The following is an 18,313-nucleotide window of genomic DNA, read 5'->3' as shown; positions in this document are numbered from 1 at the left end:
TTGCCAGCGTAGCTGGGTATAACCTCATTTGAAAGGCATTAGTTCTCAGCCTCACCGAGTCCAGCATCCTGATTTCTTTTTTTTTTCCTGCAGACCCACAATTTTATTAATTATTTAGATAAATAAAATACCACGCATTGAGCACTGTGAGATTATTCACAATGGAAAAGGATTTAATTTGTTACAGACCAGACCAGAAGGTAGTTGAAATGTTATTTTTAAATCAAAGTGTGCCTTTCGGAGGAGGTAATTGTAGTGTTTTTCTGTTAAGTGTGTCAAGCAGCAAGGAGGAGTGTATTTTTGGGGCTGTAAATCCTTTAAAAACTGGCAGATTGCCCTAGCATGGTGCCTAAGCATGTGTCACAAGGGAGGAGCAGGAGTCAGCTGACTTCAAGGTGGGGAGAAAACCAAACTGAGGACGAAACGAGGCAGAACTTTTAAGCACTGCTGTAATTCAGGTGGTTTAAACAACACAATTTGCCTATAAAGATTTAAAAGGCAGTGCTGAATCTTTCATGTTTTTTCTCTGCGTGGTTTTCATCTCTGCTCTGCTGCTATTTTGATCTGCGTATCCTGCTGCATGCAAAGATGTCTCATTTTTGTCTCATTTTTTCAACTTAAATATTCAGAAGGGAGAAAAGAGGAGCCTTATGGTAGTTCTTGCAGTTTAGCCTTCTTTCCCCTTCTTCATCAAACTCGTGAAAGGCAAAGGCCTTAAGGGTAGGGAGGGAAGCATGATAATGTAATTACAGCCTTATAGGAGTATCGTATCATTGTAAAACTTTGCAATACAAATGGCATTCTTTCAAGCATCACTTTTTGCATTTAACTCAGTTGTATGTTCAGTGCATTTAAAGTCATTGCCCACTAGATTCATGCACTTACGAGAATATTAAACCCATACATTGTACCTAAATTAAATGATGCGTTCTCTTTCAAATCTTCTTATTTCAATTTCCAATTATTAATTTCTGATGACGTCTCTCTGCTGTATTTAATACCTGATTTTATCTCTCCTTTTCCAGCTTTTTTGCTGCTTACATGTTTTCTCTAAAACCTTTTGGGCATTTGTGCTGAGCTCTGAAGGATCTCAGTGCATAGGATGTTTCTCCAGGTTCTGCACCAGTTGCTTGGCTCCCTCCTGCAGTCCCCAGCTTTTGAAGTGCCAAACACAACAATGCACCACTAATATGTAATCAACACTCCAGCCAAGTTCTGCCCTTTTTTTCCTTCCTTTTTTCACTTTTTAAAACAAAGGAATGAAAGAAAAAAGAAAAAAAAGACAGTATCATACTAAGACAGGAACGTGTGAGGATGTATTTGCCCAGTATGACCCCAGATGCTTTCCAGAAACAGTTTCCAAGGTAAAAAGAACAGACCCAAAAACAGATATTTGATTTCTCTCTCCCAACAGGATGTGCTAAGCAATAATTCTTTATTACTGTGCAACGTTTGCTCCATCCTAGTAACTGTTATTTACTACTTGGAGTTTTGCCATATACGTGCATTATCAGACCGGATTTTTATATTCATTTTCTAATCACTGATAAAAAACACAGAGTAGGCCAGGGTAGTTCTGACTCCTGCAAAATGTCCTTAGGGAAATACTAGTCAGTAATAAATTGTGTATTGAAAGCTACTTTTGATTTCTACTATTTCTTAATCTACTCAGTATTTACTTCTGTATTGCAGTGCGAATTCTGAACACCGTGGCATTTTGCTGAACATTTTACAAGCATCTTTTATGCAACAGCATACCTAGCTATGCAAACACACAAGTTTGTGTGATTATCACTGATGAAGGCAACGGCCACCCCCTAAAGTTAAATCAGAGGATTAAACATTGTTTAACATCGAAATAATTTAGCTTAACTCATTTTGCACTCAAGACACTGAAACATCTCCTTTCTAAAAAATACTCAGAGAAGAGTGTTCTTCAATGCCCATTGTTCTTAGAAAGCTTGTACAAAGCTAGAAAAGTGGTAGGAGGGTCAGCAGTACAGAGGGGAAAAGCCATTATGGAAGATAAGGCTCTGGGATAAGTCAATCAGACTTCCAGCACCAATACTAGTTATGTGTACCATATATGTGACCTTGTCTTTTAACCTACAGGTTATAGATTTGAAAAAGCAAAATTAAAGAACTGAAACCTGCCATTTTGAATGAATCTTGAATCGGTTTCTCCTTTTCTTTCTTCCAGTGCACCTCGGATTGCCCACTTACAGTTACTTGATCTTTCTGCTCTTTAAGTTTTGATTAAAACATAAAAAAAAAAAATTCCCCATCTTTTTAGAAATATCCACCATTTCAACACTTGTTAAAAAGGAGTGTCTGCACACAAAAAGGTCTTCCAAGGCAACCCCAAGAAGTCCTGAATGCAAGCTAGTTAGGCCTGATTTAAAGTACTTATCACTAACAACAACAACCAAAACAAACTTGACAAATTAATTTTTGTTCCTTCCGAAAATAAGGAGCGTGTTCATATCCATGTTGTAGGGGGTAGAAGGGAGTTGCATTGTCAGCAGTAGCCTGATGATCCCCATATTTAGCACCAAACCCTGCTGTTAGAACATTTTACATCTACTACATTAACAGCTCTATTATTACGAACTCTGATGATTACAGATAAAAAGATACGACGGCAAAGAAGGGCTTCTTATATTAATTTCTGCGTCCCCACTCCCGTGCGTGAAGCTGCCTAGCTGCCTTCCAGATCGCTGTATACTGCTGGCATTGTTTGTAGGATGACACTGACGTAAGTCCTGGGGAACAGCTACTCATTTTCTGGCATGCTGACAACAGCAAAAATAGCAAAAACGTGACCATACACACCTCCAAGGAATCTTAAGAAATTTCAGAGGAGAAGGATAGAGAGCTTCTTGAGCACCAAACCCTTACAGGTTTTTGAGATTCACTGCAAGCGATGGAGGAGTGTTCTCATTAAGCAGCTTCACAAATTACATCGGATAAAAGATAAGGAAACTACACGTAGGAGACTTCTCACTGTTACTGAGCAAGCAACCAACAGAGCAACAGTAAAGCTCTAATTAAAAAAATATATATTATTTATAAGACATTTATAACAAATATTTCACTGGAGACTGTTCATACCTTAAGAGATCAGATAATGTCATCGGTTCTCTCAGCCAGAGCAATGCCATGTAACAGAACGAAAGGGTCATTGGCATCGACATCCTCAGTGTCTCCTTTTGATTCTTCATTAAATACAGTCTACCATCTACCGATCCAGAGCACACGGAGGTACATTCTTTGGTTTATGTTTAATTAAAAAAAAAAAAAAAAAAAAAGGAAAAAAATGAGTAATTAATATGACATACACACAATCTTGGTGTACAGAACACAGGATTAAGGAGCATTCAAAGACCATGGTTCAGCAACTAGTCACATTTTCAAATCTTTACTTTGCAGCAGCTTGGTAGTTTAGGTATTTTCGCTAATAAACAGCTTAAGTAATTTATTCATCTACCATAATGTGAGAGGACAACCTGTTTAATCAAGTGAAATAGCAATTTATGAAGACATTGGATCATATTCAGACAAACCTCACTCAAAACCAGACCATTCAGTGGGAGCTGCACTTAAACTTGGAGAGCTCGAGGAAGCTGTTAACTCCTACACGACATACAACTACCATGAGCTGGGAATACTATTTTCCCTTTGATAGATAAGGGAGCAGTGGGGAAACGAGGGCAAATTCTCTGTGCTTAAATCAATACCTTGGAGGTGGGGATTTAAAGAGTTTTAAACTTCAGCACCTGAAAGTTTAAAAGGTAAAGTTAGTTGTGACTTGCGGTACAGTGAGTCTACACTGCAGAGACTTTACTTAAGTTATGGTGCGTATCCATCTGCCACATGTTCTCTAGCTGTGGAAATGTAGGTATTATTTAAAAAAAAACCAACAACTAAATTAAATGAAGAAAACCAGCTTTAGAACACAAATGCATCAAACGGTAAAGAGGGTTAAAACAAACAAACAAAAAACCTGCTACAAAGCAAGCAACACCTCCCTACATCCTTACTGAGATGAATCATTAAAAAATGAGAAGAAGCAACGAGAAATTTAATTTAGGGGAGTGACTTATGTGTTGGAAACCTTTTCGGCAGTGAAACCTTGGAGTTCAGGGAAGGAGGAAGAGAAAAAGAAAAGCTTCATCATGAAGCAGCCGGCACAAATGAAAATGTTTTGTATTTAAAGCACACCAACGTAAAACACCAGCCTCTGTGGAGGCTTTCCCCACTGCTTTCCCACACGCTGTTCGCCTGTTCGGGCAGGAACAGCGAAGGCTGGATCCCCAGCTCGCCAGCTGGGAGCTGCAGGGCCACAGCAAGCAGCCTGAAAAAAAAATAAAATTTAAAACTTCAGAGGATTTGGTAGCTCCGTGGTTACGCTGGTGGGCGACAGCCAGGTCTGTGAGGTGTCAGTGGTCAGCGAGTACAGGTGTGGAGCCCACTGCCACAGAGGAAAACTGCAAATCTTGCATTTCTGAGCCAGAATTAGGCTTTGATGCCACCTACCGGCTCCTAAAACACTGTCGGGAGTAGCAGGGAGGCAGCAAGAAGTTAAAAGAGCCAGCTCACGCACGCTCCTCGTGCAAAGAAATGGTGTAGTGAGAGGATCCTGAGATGTCTGCTGTGCATACGTGCGCTGGAGAATAAAGGCAGGAGCAGCAGCTAATCCTTTTAGTCAACAGGTTCACCTTTTACGTGGACGCATGTGCTTTAAGGCAGCTTTGTGACTGAAGCTTCATTATTAATTTCACATTCAACTCAATTTAGAATAATCCTCATTATATTTGTGGCCTTAATGATGGCACACAATTTCCTTTTATTTCTTGCAGCTTATGCAAGGCATGACAGCACACAATTACATGCAGCTAATAATTTAAGGGTTTAATAGGCTTCCCTAGCAATATCTCAGCGCTCTACTCGGTGGAATTTGCTATTATCCCTACACAAAAATAACAAAAAAATAAAATTAAAAAAAAATACAAAAAAACACTTGAATGTTGGAGAAGCTTCTTAGGAAATAAAGAGAGTGTTGAATCTGTAGCAATAAAAACAGCACAGGAGGGGAAACCTATGAATTTTCCTAATAATTTCTGGTCGACTACATTACATCTGGTATTTCTCGTGTTAAATTTCAATATACAAACAATTTCTATGAAGGTTTTATTTCTCCAAAATGTGCTTTTAGTGCCACTAAGCTCTTATCCGCTTCAAGTGCTTTTAGTGGAACAGGTATGGCTACTTACAGGTGAATTCAATCTCAATCAACCAAGAACAACATGTTAAATTGTGGCCTATCTTTAGGCTATGTAACGATTCTAAAACTAAAATATTATTCTAAATTATTCTATAAATTATTCTAAATAATAAGAGACACAAGTAGCAAGGAAGAAACAAGTTTCTCTAGAGACAAAAAAGGGAAGAAAATTAAATGGAGTACTTCACTGAATTCTTTCCTATTCACACAACATGCATGTGTTTAACACTCAGGATCTGCAATGTGTATGAACACACAGATTCTTTACCTAAAAATCTTCTCGGTTTAGTGCAATATGATGAAAAGTGTTTGCACTACATTGGAAAAAAATTGTCACCATTTTTTGCACCATTTTTCCCCACCTCTACCTCTACTCAGAAGTTTTAAAGTTTCTCAACATTTCTAATTGCTGCAGATCAAGTTTCTCATTCTATCATTTCTGGGCTTTATGAAAAAGAGAAAAATGTGAAAGAACAAGATTGCATTCTTCTGAGGGTAGGCAGGCAATACCACAGAAGAACAGCAATAGGACGGAGAGAGGACCACGACAATGTAACATGGGAAGAATAAACATTGAAACAGACAAAGAAGGAAAATGTAAGCAAAGAATAAAGCAAAAAAAAGGCAAAGAATCAGAAGTTTAGAGTGCAAGCAAAACTTTTCAAATATGCCTTGTAATGTATTTCCAGTAGCAGACATTGCAGCACTGTCTGGCATTACACTTGCACAGCACCGAAGGCTCCAATTTTCTATAACATTTTAATTCAAATGTTCATGTTCATTCAAATGTAAATGCTTTTAAGTTGATTTGTGAGCAGAAAGAAGAAACTGAAGCAATGTTACAAGAAGAATTTTGATAAAGGAGGCTTGAGGGAAAGCAATAAACAGAATGCAGGGACAAAAAATACAGAAATACCAAAAACAAGAAGGAAAAATATAAGAAAGGTAAATAAGGACATAGGGAAAAACAAAACAAAACAATAAATAAAAACACACACACAGAAAAAACAACCACCATAATATCCAGAAGAAAAAGAAATGAGAACCAACTCCTATTTTTTAACTTGGAAGTTGTGACTGACAGCTGTGCTGTTAGCTTGAGTGCTTATTCTTTAGCACCACAATGTTTGTGAACATCTAGCTTTGCAGATTAATAGCACTTTTTTTCCCCCTTGCAAACAGGACACGTGGAGCAATCTGGTTATAAAATACCTTCCTCCTGCATTTCCAGGCCCTGCTCAACTTCCATCTCCTTGTAGGAAGGGGAAATAAAATTAAATAATAAAAAGTCTTCTGTTTCTGGTAGAATATGAAGTACAGTAGAGGCAAATAGGACTGAAAACTGCACTTTCTAATGACACGTCAATAAGTTCTTCCAATTCGTTCTACACAACTACATGTAAGATGTATGTACAACTCTACAAAAACAGTTAAAACAGTTTCCAGATACTTCAGGTCATTGCTCCTACCTGAGACCTTGCCACTTGAGGAGGCAAAGCTGCAATCTGTCTGTAGATCTCCATCGCTTTCAGAGAGAGACAACAAGTGAAGGAGGCTAGGTCTGTCTGGTTCACTATCCATGTCTGTACTGCTATCACACACCTGTTTTTGTAAATAAGTCTCAGTATTATCTACTATTAGTTACTGTTTCAATCTGAGTAAACAAAATAAAGCAATAACAGATGCAAGATCTACAGTAAATGAAGTTAAAATGTGAACAGTTTGGATTTAATTTGCTTTGTGAATCACCAGTGTGTAAGGAAAGCCTACAAAAATATTTTTTAAATATTTCTCAAGACAAAAAAAAAAAAAAGAAAAAAGATTTCTAGTGATCCCATTACGTTCCAGTCTGCTACAATAACCAGAAAGTAGGTGATTTATAAAGTTTGATGAGATAAGTAACTTTGGAATAATGTATTTTTTATTATAATCTCTGCTCTATCTACATGCAATGTATGCCAAGACAAAAAAACTATGTTTAAATAAGCAACTTCACATATTCAGAAGTATTTGTTTCTTGAAATGGAAGGAAAAAACAGACATGTGGTACCCCATTTAGAAGATATTCTTCATGAGATTAATGTGAGCTAGATATGTAGCTTAAACAAAGGTTTATATTGCTGCTCTTTAAAAAAATATTCCACATCTCATGGGATCTGAGCTTTTCACTTACTGATAATGCCTTGACAGCTTCACTAGCTGGTCTGTCGCAATACGCTTGTTGGCTCTTCTGGAGGTAACGCCTCCAAAAATTGCACAGAATTTCATCCTGGTAAGTGAAAATGGACAGTGATTAGTGCAAAGTTTAGAAAACCATTAATTTCTGAGAGAACAGAGCATAATTGCTAATTCAGGAATCTGAATTATATTCCAGCTCTGACTTCATTACCTCCAATTTATAAATCATGTTTTAAAATTACCAGGAAAATTAAGTTTGTTTACATGCACTCAGTAGTTCTTTAAAAGGGGGGTTATTTGAGTCACTTGCAAAATTACAGTATTTTTAAATAACACCTCTGGTTGCACACTCATACTGTGGAGAACTTAGGCTGATCTTTACATACCTTCATTTGTGGACACACTCCTAGTGCTTCCAGAGCTTCAGCTTGTTTCTTGAGTATCAGCTGAAAGCCTTCACAAACGTACCATTCCCAGCCTTCCTCTAATTTAAAAAACGAAAAAGCTTTTTATTTCCTTTATAAACAAACAAACAACAAAAAAAAACCAACGTATGCACACTTATTTCCACTTAATATTTCATTCCAGGACAGGACAGAGACATGTTTCCATTAAGTAACTTCAGATCCAAGAGCAAAGACCAGCTACACTGAATATTCCATTAACTTCCATTTATTCAGTCTTAAAAAAGAAGGAACATTACTGAACAAGTGCTTTCTCTGCACATTTCCCAGCAATAATGTGTTTCACAATAATTTCTAATACGGCATTTGAAATCGAGTGGAGAGTTGTCAAGTGACCAGTTTTAAAATAGCTGAGAACCTATCATTAAAAAAAATTAAATACAATCTTTTCTTTCCCATTCCCAGCAGAGAAAACTTGAATACATTATGTTGCAGTGGTAAGTCAGGGAAAAAAAACAGTATCACCCTGTTCTTTACCGTTGTCTCTCACTGAATCTTACAATCTTAAATGAAAGGTTCTCAGACATTCAACGCTTCTAGCACATCGCAGCAAAAGGTTAATTTTGAAAGGAGAGGGCCTGTTCCAAACTATTCACTATTTCCTCAGACACCACGATATTTACTTTTCACCCTCACCTCTCCACATTTGCTAGTCCCTCTTACATGCTTTTGGCCTTCAAAAATTTGTCCGCATTTCCTAATTTCCTCTGCATTCCCTTCACACCTGTTCTTCAGTTTTGTTCCTTCCAATCGCACCTTGCCTCTCACCATCTTAGAAGTTATCTGCCAAAAATTTCTACCCTGCTTTTATGATATTAGCTTTATCTGGTAACCAGAGATCCAGTTGCTCCTACAAACGTAGGAAAATAAGCTGCCGTAGTGTAACATAACTGCACTTGCAGAAGGGACTCTACATAGGTAAGGATTTATTTCTTAATTACGGGGGATTGCTAATGACAACCCCAAAAGGAAAAGTAAAAAGCTCAGAATAGTACACAAATCAGACTTTAGGAGCAATAAAGGATAGAGACAGGTGGAGATGTTAAGGTTGCTCCCTTTTTCACTCCTCCCTTCACTTTCCCACAATTGTTCTTTTCAACGTAACACAGTAATCTACTGCCACCACAGTACAGTGAAGATAGGTTAGCCCATCAGAGATAAAAATAACCCCACACTTCAGTCAGCATTGAAATGCATTTTTGCTCTTTGAAAGTGACCACAACAGTAACACAACTACCCAGCCATCACAGCGTGAGTTCATAGCTCCAGCAGCAGCCTCACCGTAACACACAGAGCATATCACCATATGTAATGACTAGTGTACTTCTCAGCCATGAAATTAGAAGTGTAGAAGTGATTTAGGATGGAAGATGTAACGCTGCACTACCTTACTCTAGGTATTTAACTGTATGAAGTCTCATCCACATCGGTTTCTGTGTAGATCACAGGGCCAAGTACCTTCAACGCAAGCTGAACTAACATTCTTTAAGTCAGAGCACTGTCACACCTCTCTTACAAAGAGAGACGACTTTTCTCTTTTGTGATAGTCATACAAGGAAGAACCAAAGGGATCACCACATCTGAATGAATGCCATAGGTATCTTCAGTGAGTATTGCCTTGCACAAATCAAAGTGTTGGTAAGTAATACACAGCTCTGCTCAACGCAAAAAATCCACCACCAGCTTCACAGAGGCACCTGTGCCACTGAAGCTGGGGCTGCTGAAGGTTTTGACAGCATTTGGGGCATGTATTATGTTTCTGCTCTTGGTCTTTTCTAGCTATCTACTTTTGGCCACTGTCAAAGACAATGTGTTAGGTGAACCTTGACTGAACTGACCCAGTACAGTAATTCTTAAGCAGAACACAGAGAGAAGCACATACATACCACTTTTTCCTCGATTTCTTGAGCCTTTGGAGATTGTCTGTATTCTTGCATTACAAGTAACTTCAGTGTTTACAACGTCTCTAGATCTCTGCAAAACAGTAATGGATGTTAGCAAGAAAAAGCCAGGCCTAACTTGCGTCAATTGCTCCACTATAAAATAAAATGAAGGAATTGGTTCAATTTTCCTAAACTAAAAAGAGACAGACACTTTTCATTCAGAAATACCAAAAATAGAGAATGACTATTCTGGACAGAGGTGATGTGCATCAGTTTGCCTACACCAGCACTGAACTGAAGTGCAGCAATAACCAAGCAATACTTTAAAGGCATCCAGACATTGTACCAGCACTACGGCTACAGCAGCACCATGTCCAACACTGGCTTGTTTTAGACTTTATGACTTGAAAGAACAGAATTGTTTGCAACAGTGTTAACTCAAGCATTAAAAAGGAAGAATCATGATAATGCCTTCAACTTCTAATGTCAAGGAGAAAAACAGACAAACAAACATTTTCTTACATAAAACAATCAAATAAACAAACAAAACAACCAAAATAAACCTATTTGAAGGTCAATAGCTTTGGTTTTTACCTCAGTAACATTGTGGCAAGTTCTGCAATAAAACCTGCCTCCGTCAGTAAGGCCCCAGTTTACTTCTGAACACTGCACGCAGCGTTCGTTGAAATCTCTCTAAAAGAAAAAAAAATAGTTTCACATGCATCCAAATACAACAAGTAACGCTATTACTAGGCTACTGCAGAGCTTTGGAAATTATTTATGGACAAGTAAACACGTGCCCTTTATCTTAGCTTGTGGAGATAACAAGTAATATTTGCTGTTAGCTGCAGATAACTGAACAAGAAGGTGGCAAGATACTTTGTGAATTTTAGTATAAGGGGGATAATAGTTCACACCACACTGGGCATGGCATGAAAAACAAGCAAAAAACACCTGCATGAAATGAAAAGGGAGTAAAATAAGACAGAAAGCAGACACTGAGAGGCGAAAGTAAAACTAAGCTTGCAGCAACGTGAAGAACCATGTGGAGGAAAGCGTGCACGACTGGGCGGAGAGCTGGGCTCAGGGGGAAGGGTTACACCTCAGAGAAACTGGGGGAGAAGGGAAAATGGGGGGAGAAGGGAAAATGGGTGGAGAAGCAGAACAGAGGGAAACCCTCAGAAAAGGGGGGGAAACAGCAGGGCTGCGGTAGCCCCACATGCGTGTGCTGGGGCCGGGCAGCTCCCTGAGGGGGGTCTGCTGGGGCTGAGGGGAGCCTAAAGGGGCTGAGGGGACCCTCATGGGGCTGAAAGGACCCCAATGGGGCTGAGGGGACCCTGCCCGGCCCTCGCCCGCCGCCCCCATCCCCGCGGCGCCTCCGCCCTCCCCCGCCGCCCGCAGCCCCCGAGGGGCCGGCGGGGAAGCGCCGCCATCCCCGGGCGCAGCAGCCGCCCCCGCGGCTCCCGGAGCCGCACCGCCTCCTCCTCGTCCATGCCGGCAGCCGCCGCGGAGCCGCCCCGGGGCTCCCACCATGGCAACCGCACTGAGCCGCCCCGCCGCGGCCCGGCTCGGAAACGCCAGCCCCGCTGCTTGCGTTCCGGCCCCGCTGCTCGGCCGGGAGCCTCCTGTGGGGCTGTTTCGGGGTTGTGGCCCCTGCCGTGGCACCGTGGTGTTGGGCACGGCTGGTGGCGGCTGTCTGCAGCCCTCCCGCCTGCCCCAGTGCCCGGTGTCCTGTCCCGCCGCCATCCCGCAGCGGGATGGGGTGAGGGCTGCGAGGGGGTGATGGAAGGGCTCGCCGAGGGGCACACAGGGTCCCCGGGGGGAGAGAAGGACACTGAGGGGACATGGGGGGGTCCCCGCTGAGGGGATGTGGATGTGCCATCGCTGTGGGGACACGGGGTGCCTCGCTGAGGTGATGTGCATGGATGCTTCACCCCTGAAGGGACAAGGAGGCTTCACCTCTGTGGGGACACAGGGTGCTTCACTTAAGGGACATGGAGGCTTCACCTCCGAGGAGACATGGCATGCTTCACTGAGGTGCCATGTATGGGTGCATCACCTCCTGAGGGGACATGGAGGCTTCACCTCTGAGGGGACACAGGGTGCTTCACTGAGGTGATATGTACAGTTGCTTCACCTCAGAGGAGGATGGAGGCTTCACCTCCAAGGGGACATAATGCGCTTCACTGAGGTGACGTGGGGACTTCACCTCCAAGAGGACATAGCACTCTTACTGAGGTGATACGCATGGATGCTTCACCTCAGAGGGCACACGGGGGCTTCACCTCAGAGGGGACATGGGGTGTTTCACTTAGGGGACATGGAGGCTTCAGCTCTGAAGGGACACAGGGTGCTTGACTGAGGTGATATGTATGAGTACTTCACCTCAGAAGGGGAGTGGAGGCTTCACCTCCAAGGGGACATAGGGTCCTTCATAGGGTGCTTCACTGAGGTGACATGGGGACTTCACCTTCAAGGGGACATGGCACGCTTCACTGAGGTGATATGTGTGGATGCTTCACCTCAGGGGACATGGGGGCTTCAATTAAGAGATAGGGAGTCTTCACCTTCGAGGGAACATGGTGCACTTCCAGTGGAGACACAAGCTCCTCTACCCCCAGGCCACCACAGTGCCTCTTCACTGAGTGTCCTCAAATCCTCCTGCCCGTGTACATGCACCATGTCCCCCGGAGGCCCTGCCGAAGCTGTTGAAGGAGACTATTACTGCCTTTACAAAAGGAGACCAGAAGAACTCATTTAACTATGTAAAGCGCTTGGGGATCCTTGAATGAGGGAAAAGATGATCTGAAATTCACCTTCATTTAAAAAAAAAAAAAAAAAAAAAAAAAAAAAAAGAACCACCACCAAACCCCCAGATCTTGATGTAGGTCTCTAATTTCTGGTACGCTAATAATAATGTTTACAGATGTCTAAACACACTGAGATCTGTTATTGCAATGAATTTGCCCACAAAATTGGAGAACAGGTTTATGCCCCTTTAAAAAAAAAAAAAATCCTTTAAGTGAAAGCATGGGAAAAAATTAAAGCTAAAATATACATAGAAAGAGGTGAGGCTCCCTTGACAGCTGTGGTTACATTGATGTTGGAGGAGATGTACAGAGCTAGAGGGGAACTGTTTATGTTCAAGACAAAAAGTTATTACTCATACCAACTGTGATCTTTTTTTCAGTGTGGGATGAACATTTGTAACACCCATTAAAAGGAATTATGCATATAATTCCTGACATGGTAAAGAGGTGATTGTCAGCCTCACAGAAACGGAGCTAATATTCTGATGAAACAGATCCTACTTGTGATTTTAATTTCCATGTTTTTTTGTTTGTGAAAATGCAGTTCTGGGAAAGCCAGGCCATTTCATGCGTTGGATCTTCTTGTAATGAATTTCTAAGATGAAAAGCTATCTTGAAAATCTTCAGAGCAGCTATATTGCGATACAACAGGCATCGCTCCTGCTAAGGGCTGTGCTAGTGTCTGATGATGCTGTGAGCGGGCCACGGGCCATTAAATCAGTGGATTTAACTCAATTGAAGAACTTGTTTAAATTAAACATGGAAGTGACTGCCTTGATGCTTTCAGAAGGCAGGACCTCAGAGGTAGGACTTCTGTTTTCTAATTACAGCTGGTCAAAAAAAAATATTAGAGGAAGCATAGTCACAGGACTCTGCCAATTGTTCAAAATAAGAACATTTCATCTCCAGGGGCAGCAGCTGAAGATAAAGAAGAAAAGAAGGAAAGTGTGGTGGACTGCGTGGGGACCAATATTAGTGTAGTTCTGGGCATAACAGTGTAATGGACAAACACTTACTCTACAGGTGAAGTAAAGATATGAAAAGCTACCAAACTTTGTAAGGAAAGTTGTACAAAAGTAATATTGGTGGTCGTAGTTATCTATTCATATCTAGGCTCTAAATAACTGCAAAGTTTCTATTAGTATTTCCTAAGACCATCAACTAACTTGCGCAGACTGGTAATCTGGTAGCAAAAAGTCAAGGCATAACAGGGGTAGCAAGTCTTCTATCTATTTCTTAAATTTTTTTTGAAATGACATGCTTAAAACCGGTTTTTCAGCATATAAAATGATGTGTAACCTTTGTCCCTAATTACAAGTTACCCAAGCATACTGATAGGGGTATGATAATTTCAAAGCCAGGAGACAGACTGTCTTCCTGCTTCAGCTCACTTTTCTAATTAAGATCATTATGCATAGTAGTCAGATTGATTCAAGGCTCAGATAAATAATATGTCCTGTTGTTTCCATTGATTTGAATTTTTAATGAACCGGCTTCCACTGCTGATATCACATTTCTGTCTCTTGACTGCAGACTTTCCACATGTGAAAACGCAAAAATTACATCTCGAAGTGGAAGACGTGTCCTTTGGCCTATCCTTCAGGATATTGCTCACGAAATTGTACTGGCTCCAGGATAAGAACTTCTGCAACAGAGTTTCTCCCAAGAGTCCAATATAAACTTTACCCATTGTCAGACACCTACTACAAAGAGTAGGAGCAGAAATGCAACCTCAGCTGCTCTAAAGACTGTGAAGATGAACAGAGGGCAGATCTACCAGGTTCTAGTTTATAGCAAATATACCTAGTTATTAGCACCCACAATTTGATTTCTGCACCTTCCAAAAAGGAAAGTCTCTCCATGGCACAACTTGTGTTCAGAGACAAATTAGGGAAACAAGACGGAGATGCTTTTATCTGAACCAGCTGGATTTACTCTAACTGATCTCTAAAAGAGACCACAGCACAGAAAGGGAAAAGCTGTGCCAAGCAAAAGTGCAATGGAGACAAAGCTGTGGAGAGAAAGTTGTGTGAGAAGCGAAAACAGGAATGAACAAAGAGGGAAATGCTGATGGAGCACAGGGTTTGCAGGCAGCTTGGCAGGGGAGGACAGCCAGGGAGGGACTGAGCCACGTGGAGCTTTGAGGGAAGCAACAAGAAGAATGAATTTAATGTTACAGCTTGGACAAGCCCAGCATTGCCTCGTGATATTTAGTGTTTATTGTCCAGCTTCAGCTCTCAGGTTTTTATTTTTTAACATGCATTTCTGGCCCTAGTGAACTTGCACATATGACCTTGAACATCTGAAAAAAAACAGAAAGCATGCATCTTTTTTTTCTCCAAAGTTTACTCAGGTTTTCTTGTGCCATTCTTAGGATGTGAGCAGCATAAAGCTGAATTTTTGACTGGTGAAAGCAGCAGCCAGGAGGGAGGGCAGACATAGCAAGTCATGCACCGAGCATGGGGTTTGCACCATCACCTTCTGCTTTGCACATGTGCTGCGGCCCAGCCCATCTCACACGGGCGCGTTGCAGCGCCACAGGCTCACTCCAGTTTCACCTGTGGCTGCACAACACGGAGAGCTGCTGATTATCTGTGATCATCAAACCGTTTGTGTTGGAGGCACAGACCTCAGAGAGGGACCTCGTGTTCAGATGAGCTGCTCTAGGGGGCAAAACCCTTTAGGTTCAAACTCCTCATGTGGTCTGAAACCACGTTAACTTGTGGGCAGAGATCTAGCTGGCTGCCTGGGGATGCTGGAGGCAAGTAAAGACCTTGTTGTGGGAGCTGGCCTTCACCAGCAGGTTCTCTTCCTGAGGAGCACCAAGCTGCTTTCTCTCTGTCCCTACCAGCAGAGATTACACCCTCAGGATTTGGTGACTGTGCTCATCTCATTCTACAGGGCTACACAGCAGGAGAAGGTCACTTCCAGGAAAGAAAGTGATCTTAGCAGCCACAGAGGAACAGAGCGGGCAGTGTGTGTTTGAATGTCCCACTGCGCATTGCAGGCATGTATAATGCCTTTATTCTCTCCTTCTCCAGGTTTATTAAACTGCTAACCTCTACCATCCAGTTATATTACTTTGATTGTGTCAGATTTTGTGTAGTTTCTAGCCTTTTATTTATTTCTTTTTTTCCTAGAGAGAAAAATACGCAGCATACTAAAGGGGATCTTGGTTTCCACAACAGCCTTGTGCATCCATCGAGCCCTGAAGATCATTCTCAGATGCATTTAATCCTCAAATGCAGTGGTATTTTCAAAGGAATCGAGAGCCACCTTGTGGAGCCAGGATTCACGAAGGGGCTCCAAAAAGTACTGCTGGGAACAGCTGCTCCTGGAAAGGAATTCAAATCCCACAGGATGCTGGAGGTTGCCAATTAAGTAAGCGTGCGCATGGCTGTGCATATTCAGTACCTGCACAGTGCAGCACACAGCTCCTCTGCTGATTACAACTGCAGCAAAGGAGCACACGGTGGGCAGTGGGATGCAGGAACGTAAGATAAGAGGGAAATGCAGAAAGTGGCAGAAGCAGGGAAGAAAATTAACACGTTCATTATATTCTGCAAAGCCTGGGTGGAGGGGGAGTGATTGTTGTTGTTCACAGGGCGTTTTTCACCATGTAATTAGTTAAGTCCTCAAAAATGCTGATAAGTTTTGGAATCATTCTCTATAGATTTCTGTCACAGGCTTATTTTCTCCACTATTCCTCCATTAACATCAAGAAGTACGGCTGCCAGGGCCCTAAAGCTGCCCCACATGCCATAACATATGGCAAAGATGGGAGCACTGATGGGCGTAATCCATAAATAAAATCATTCTCTGGTCATTGCTCCTGCAGAGAAGTAAAGTGTAGTCTTGGCCCTGTTAAAATACAGACAAACAAGCAAACAAACAGAGGTTGCAGTAGGGGCTATAAAGCAATTCTTTTACCTTTTCTCACCCATCATTTCTCACGAAGAGCCCCAATTATATGTGTGCAATACCAATGTGTGGATACCAGCATACAGTTCTGTAAAAAAAAAAAAAAATGAGGTGTTTTTTCAGTATCTTAATGTAGCAGCAATTTCACAGCGTCATTAGCTGACGTCTTAAAAATCTATTTTATTTATCAGAAATTTTAAAATCCCTCCAAGGGGCAGACCTTAAATATTTCGGAAACTCACATGAAAAAGAAGGAACTGTGACACTAGAGTCCTTGTCTAGGAGCCAGAGAAGCCACTGCTGATGTAAGTGGGTGTGCTGGTAATCAGCTGGTAATCAGCCTGCTTATTGAATCATGACACAGGACTTCAATGCTGAGCAGCCATACATGCTTTTACACACCTTCCAGTGAGCTGCGTCTCAGCTTCAGAAGCTTTTTTAATTAGTTACACGCTAGTGAAGCTCTACGTTAAATTGCATTTCAAAAGAGATACCGCATTCAAAGTCCTTGATAACCAAACAATCATTAATATCGCAAAACATGCTTCAAAGCAAGCAGCGTGTGAAAGCATCCTGAGACATCCTTCTTTTTAGGACGAGTCTTAACAAACAAACCCAATATATCCTCTATGGTTACCAGAGTTCAGTCTTCCCTCTTTTTCAAACATTGTTGTGGCAAACAGGATATATCTATTGATATCTATTGATATCTATTGATATCTATTGATATCATTATGGATATCTATTGATATCTATTGATATCCTTAATGGTCACTTCATATTAATTTATTTTTCCTCCATTAATTTAAGGGTAATCATGTAAGATGGCATGTGGTCTTAGGAGAAAATCTGTAAAAGACACAGAACAAGGAACACACAACTTCTACCATGGTTTCAACCACTGGAAATCTCAAGAAATCCCTGCATCTTTTCCTGTGGTACTTCATTTCATCGTGCTTCCAAGAGGCCATCAGGCATGGGCTCACAGAGCACTGGGAGCGGGTTTCCAAGGTTTGTTCAAAAAAAATAAATAAATAATAGAGTATTCTACATTAGAGTACATGGAGGTGAACGACAGAAAAAATAAAATCGAGCAGAATGCAAACCTCTATTTTCGGAACTTTTCCAGGTTCAGGACTCAAAGCTGGACTTCCCAAGTTGCTTCTGCCAAAAGGAAAATATGGTGGGGTTCAGGGGAATCTGGGAGAACCGGTAGGATCACCTGCCCCGGGATGCAGAGCTCTTCAGCACTGACAGGCATGTTCAAGGTGACTAGACACAGTCCTGGAAAAGTAAGTTTTCCTTACAATTAAGGAAAAAAAAATCCATTTTCTATTCCCTACCCTCAGCACACAACCTTTATAATATTTTTTTACTCTAAGCACTTACGCAGGGTTGCAGTTTTAAAATGAGAGTTTAAAAACCTATCCTTTTGTTCTAACTACAACATTCAAGAAAAAAAAAAAAAAGAAGCAAACATTCAATTGAAAAATGCAATACAGTTTCTAGGAACCTATGCAATTAATGGATGATTTTTTAAGAGGAGGGCTATAAAAAGCAGTTATGATTGCTATTATAGTAATAAAAATGAAAGCAGAGTAAAATAGAGGCATAGGTTTGCTCTGACTTACAACCTCATTCCCCTATGGATTTTGCCCTCCTTTTCTCACCATCCTTTTTTCTTCCTGAAGAAAGAAAAGATCACCATCACTATTTGTAGCTTGATTAAGCCTTTAAATTACAGCGTGCCGTGGGACCTAGACAGGTTGGACA

General features: G+C 41.3%; 2 protein-coding genes across 3 annotated transcripts in view; one reads left to right on the top strand and one right to left on the bottom strand.

Annotated features, from left to right (window-relative positions):
• TAF1B (TATA-box binding protein associated factor, RNA polymerase I subunit B) overlaps nucleotides 1–11,361 on the bottom strand; it is a 48,168-nt gene extending 36,807 nt beyond the window's left edge. Inside the window, exons 1-7 of one of the 2 annotated variants that reach the window (XM_084515397.1) lie at nucleotides 11,285–11,361; nucleotides 10,404–10,502; nucleotides 9,813–9,900; nucleotides 7,849–7,946; nucleotides 7,458–7,553; nucleotides 6,754–6,886; nucleotides 3,112–3,268 (exon numbers count right to left, since the gene is read on the bottom strand). In XM_084515397.1, the coding sequence (XP_084371523.1) occupies nucleotides 3,112–3,268; nucleotides 6,754–6,886; nucleotides 7,458–7,553; nucleotides 7,849–7,946; nucleotides 9,813–9,900; nucleotides 10,404–10,502; nucleotides 11,285–11,302 (689 nt within the window). In that variant the 5' untranslated portion in view covers nucleotides 11,303–11,361. Of the gene's footprint in view, nucleotides 1–3,111; nucleotides 3,269–6,753; nucleotides 6,887–7,457; nucleotides 7,554–7,848; nucleotides 7,947–9,812; nucleotides 9,901–10,403; nucleotides 10,503–10,605; nucleotides 10,734–11,284 lie in introns of those variants that run through there. The other variant, XM_084515398.1, reaches the window with a different exon arrangement.
• ADAM17 (ADAM metallopeptidase domain 17) overlaps nucleotides 1–18,313 on the top strand; it is a 235,919-nt gene that overhangs the window by 57,852 nt on the left and 159,754 nt on the right. The window lies entirely within an intron of this gene.

Source organism: Aythya ferina (genome assembly GCF_964211825.1).
Source record: "Aythya ferina genome assembly, chromosome: 3".
Taxonomy (NCBI): domain Eukaryota; kingdom Metazoa; phylum Chordata; class Aves; order Anseriformes; family Anatidae; genus Aythya; species Aythya ferina.
Note: the sequence above shows the minus strand (reverse complement) of the source record. Positions and strands in the feature narration are given on the sequence as shown.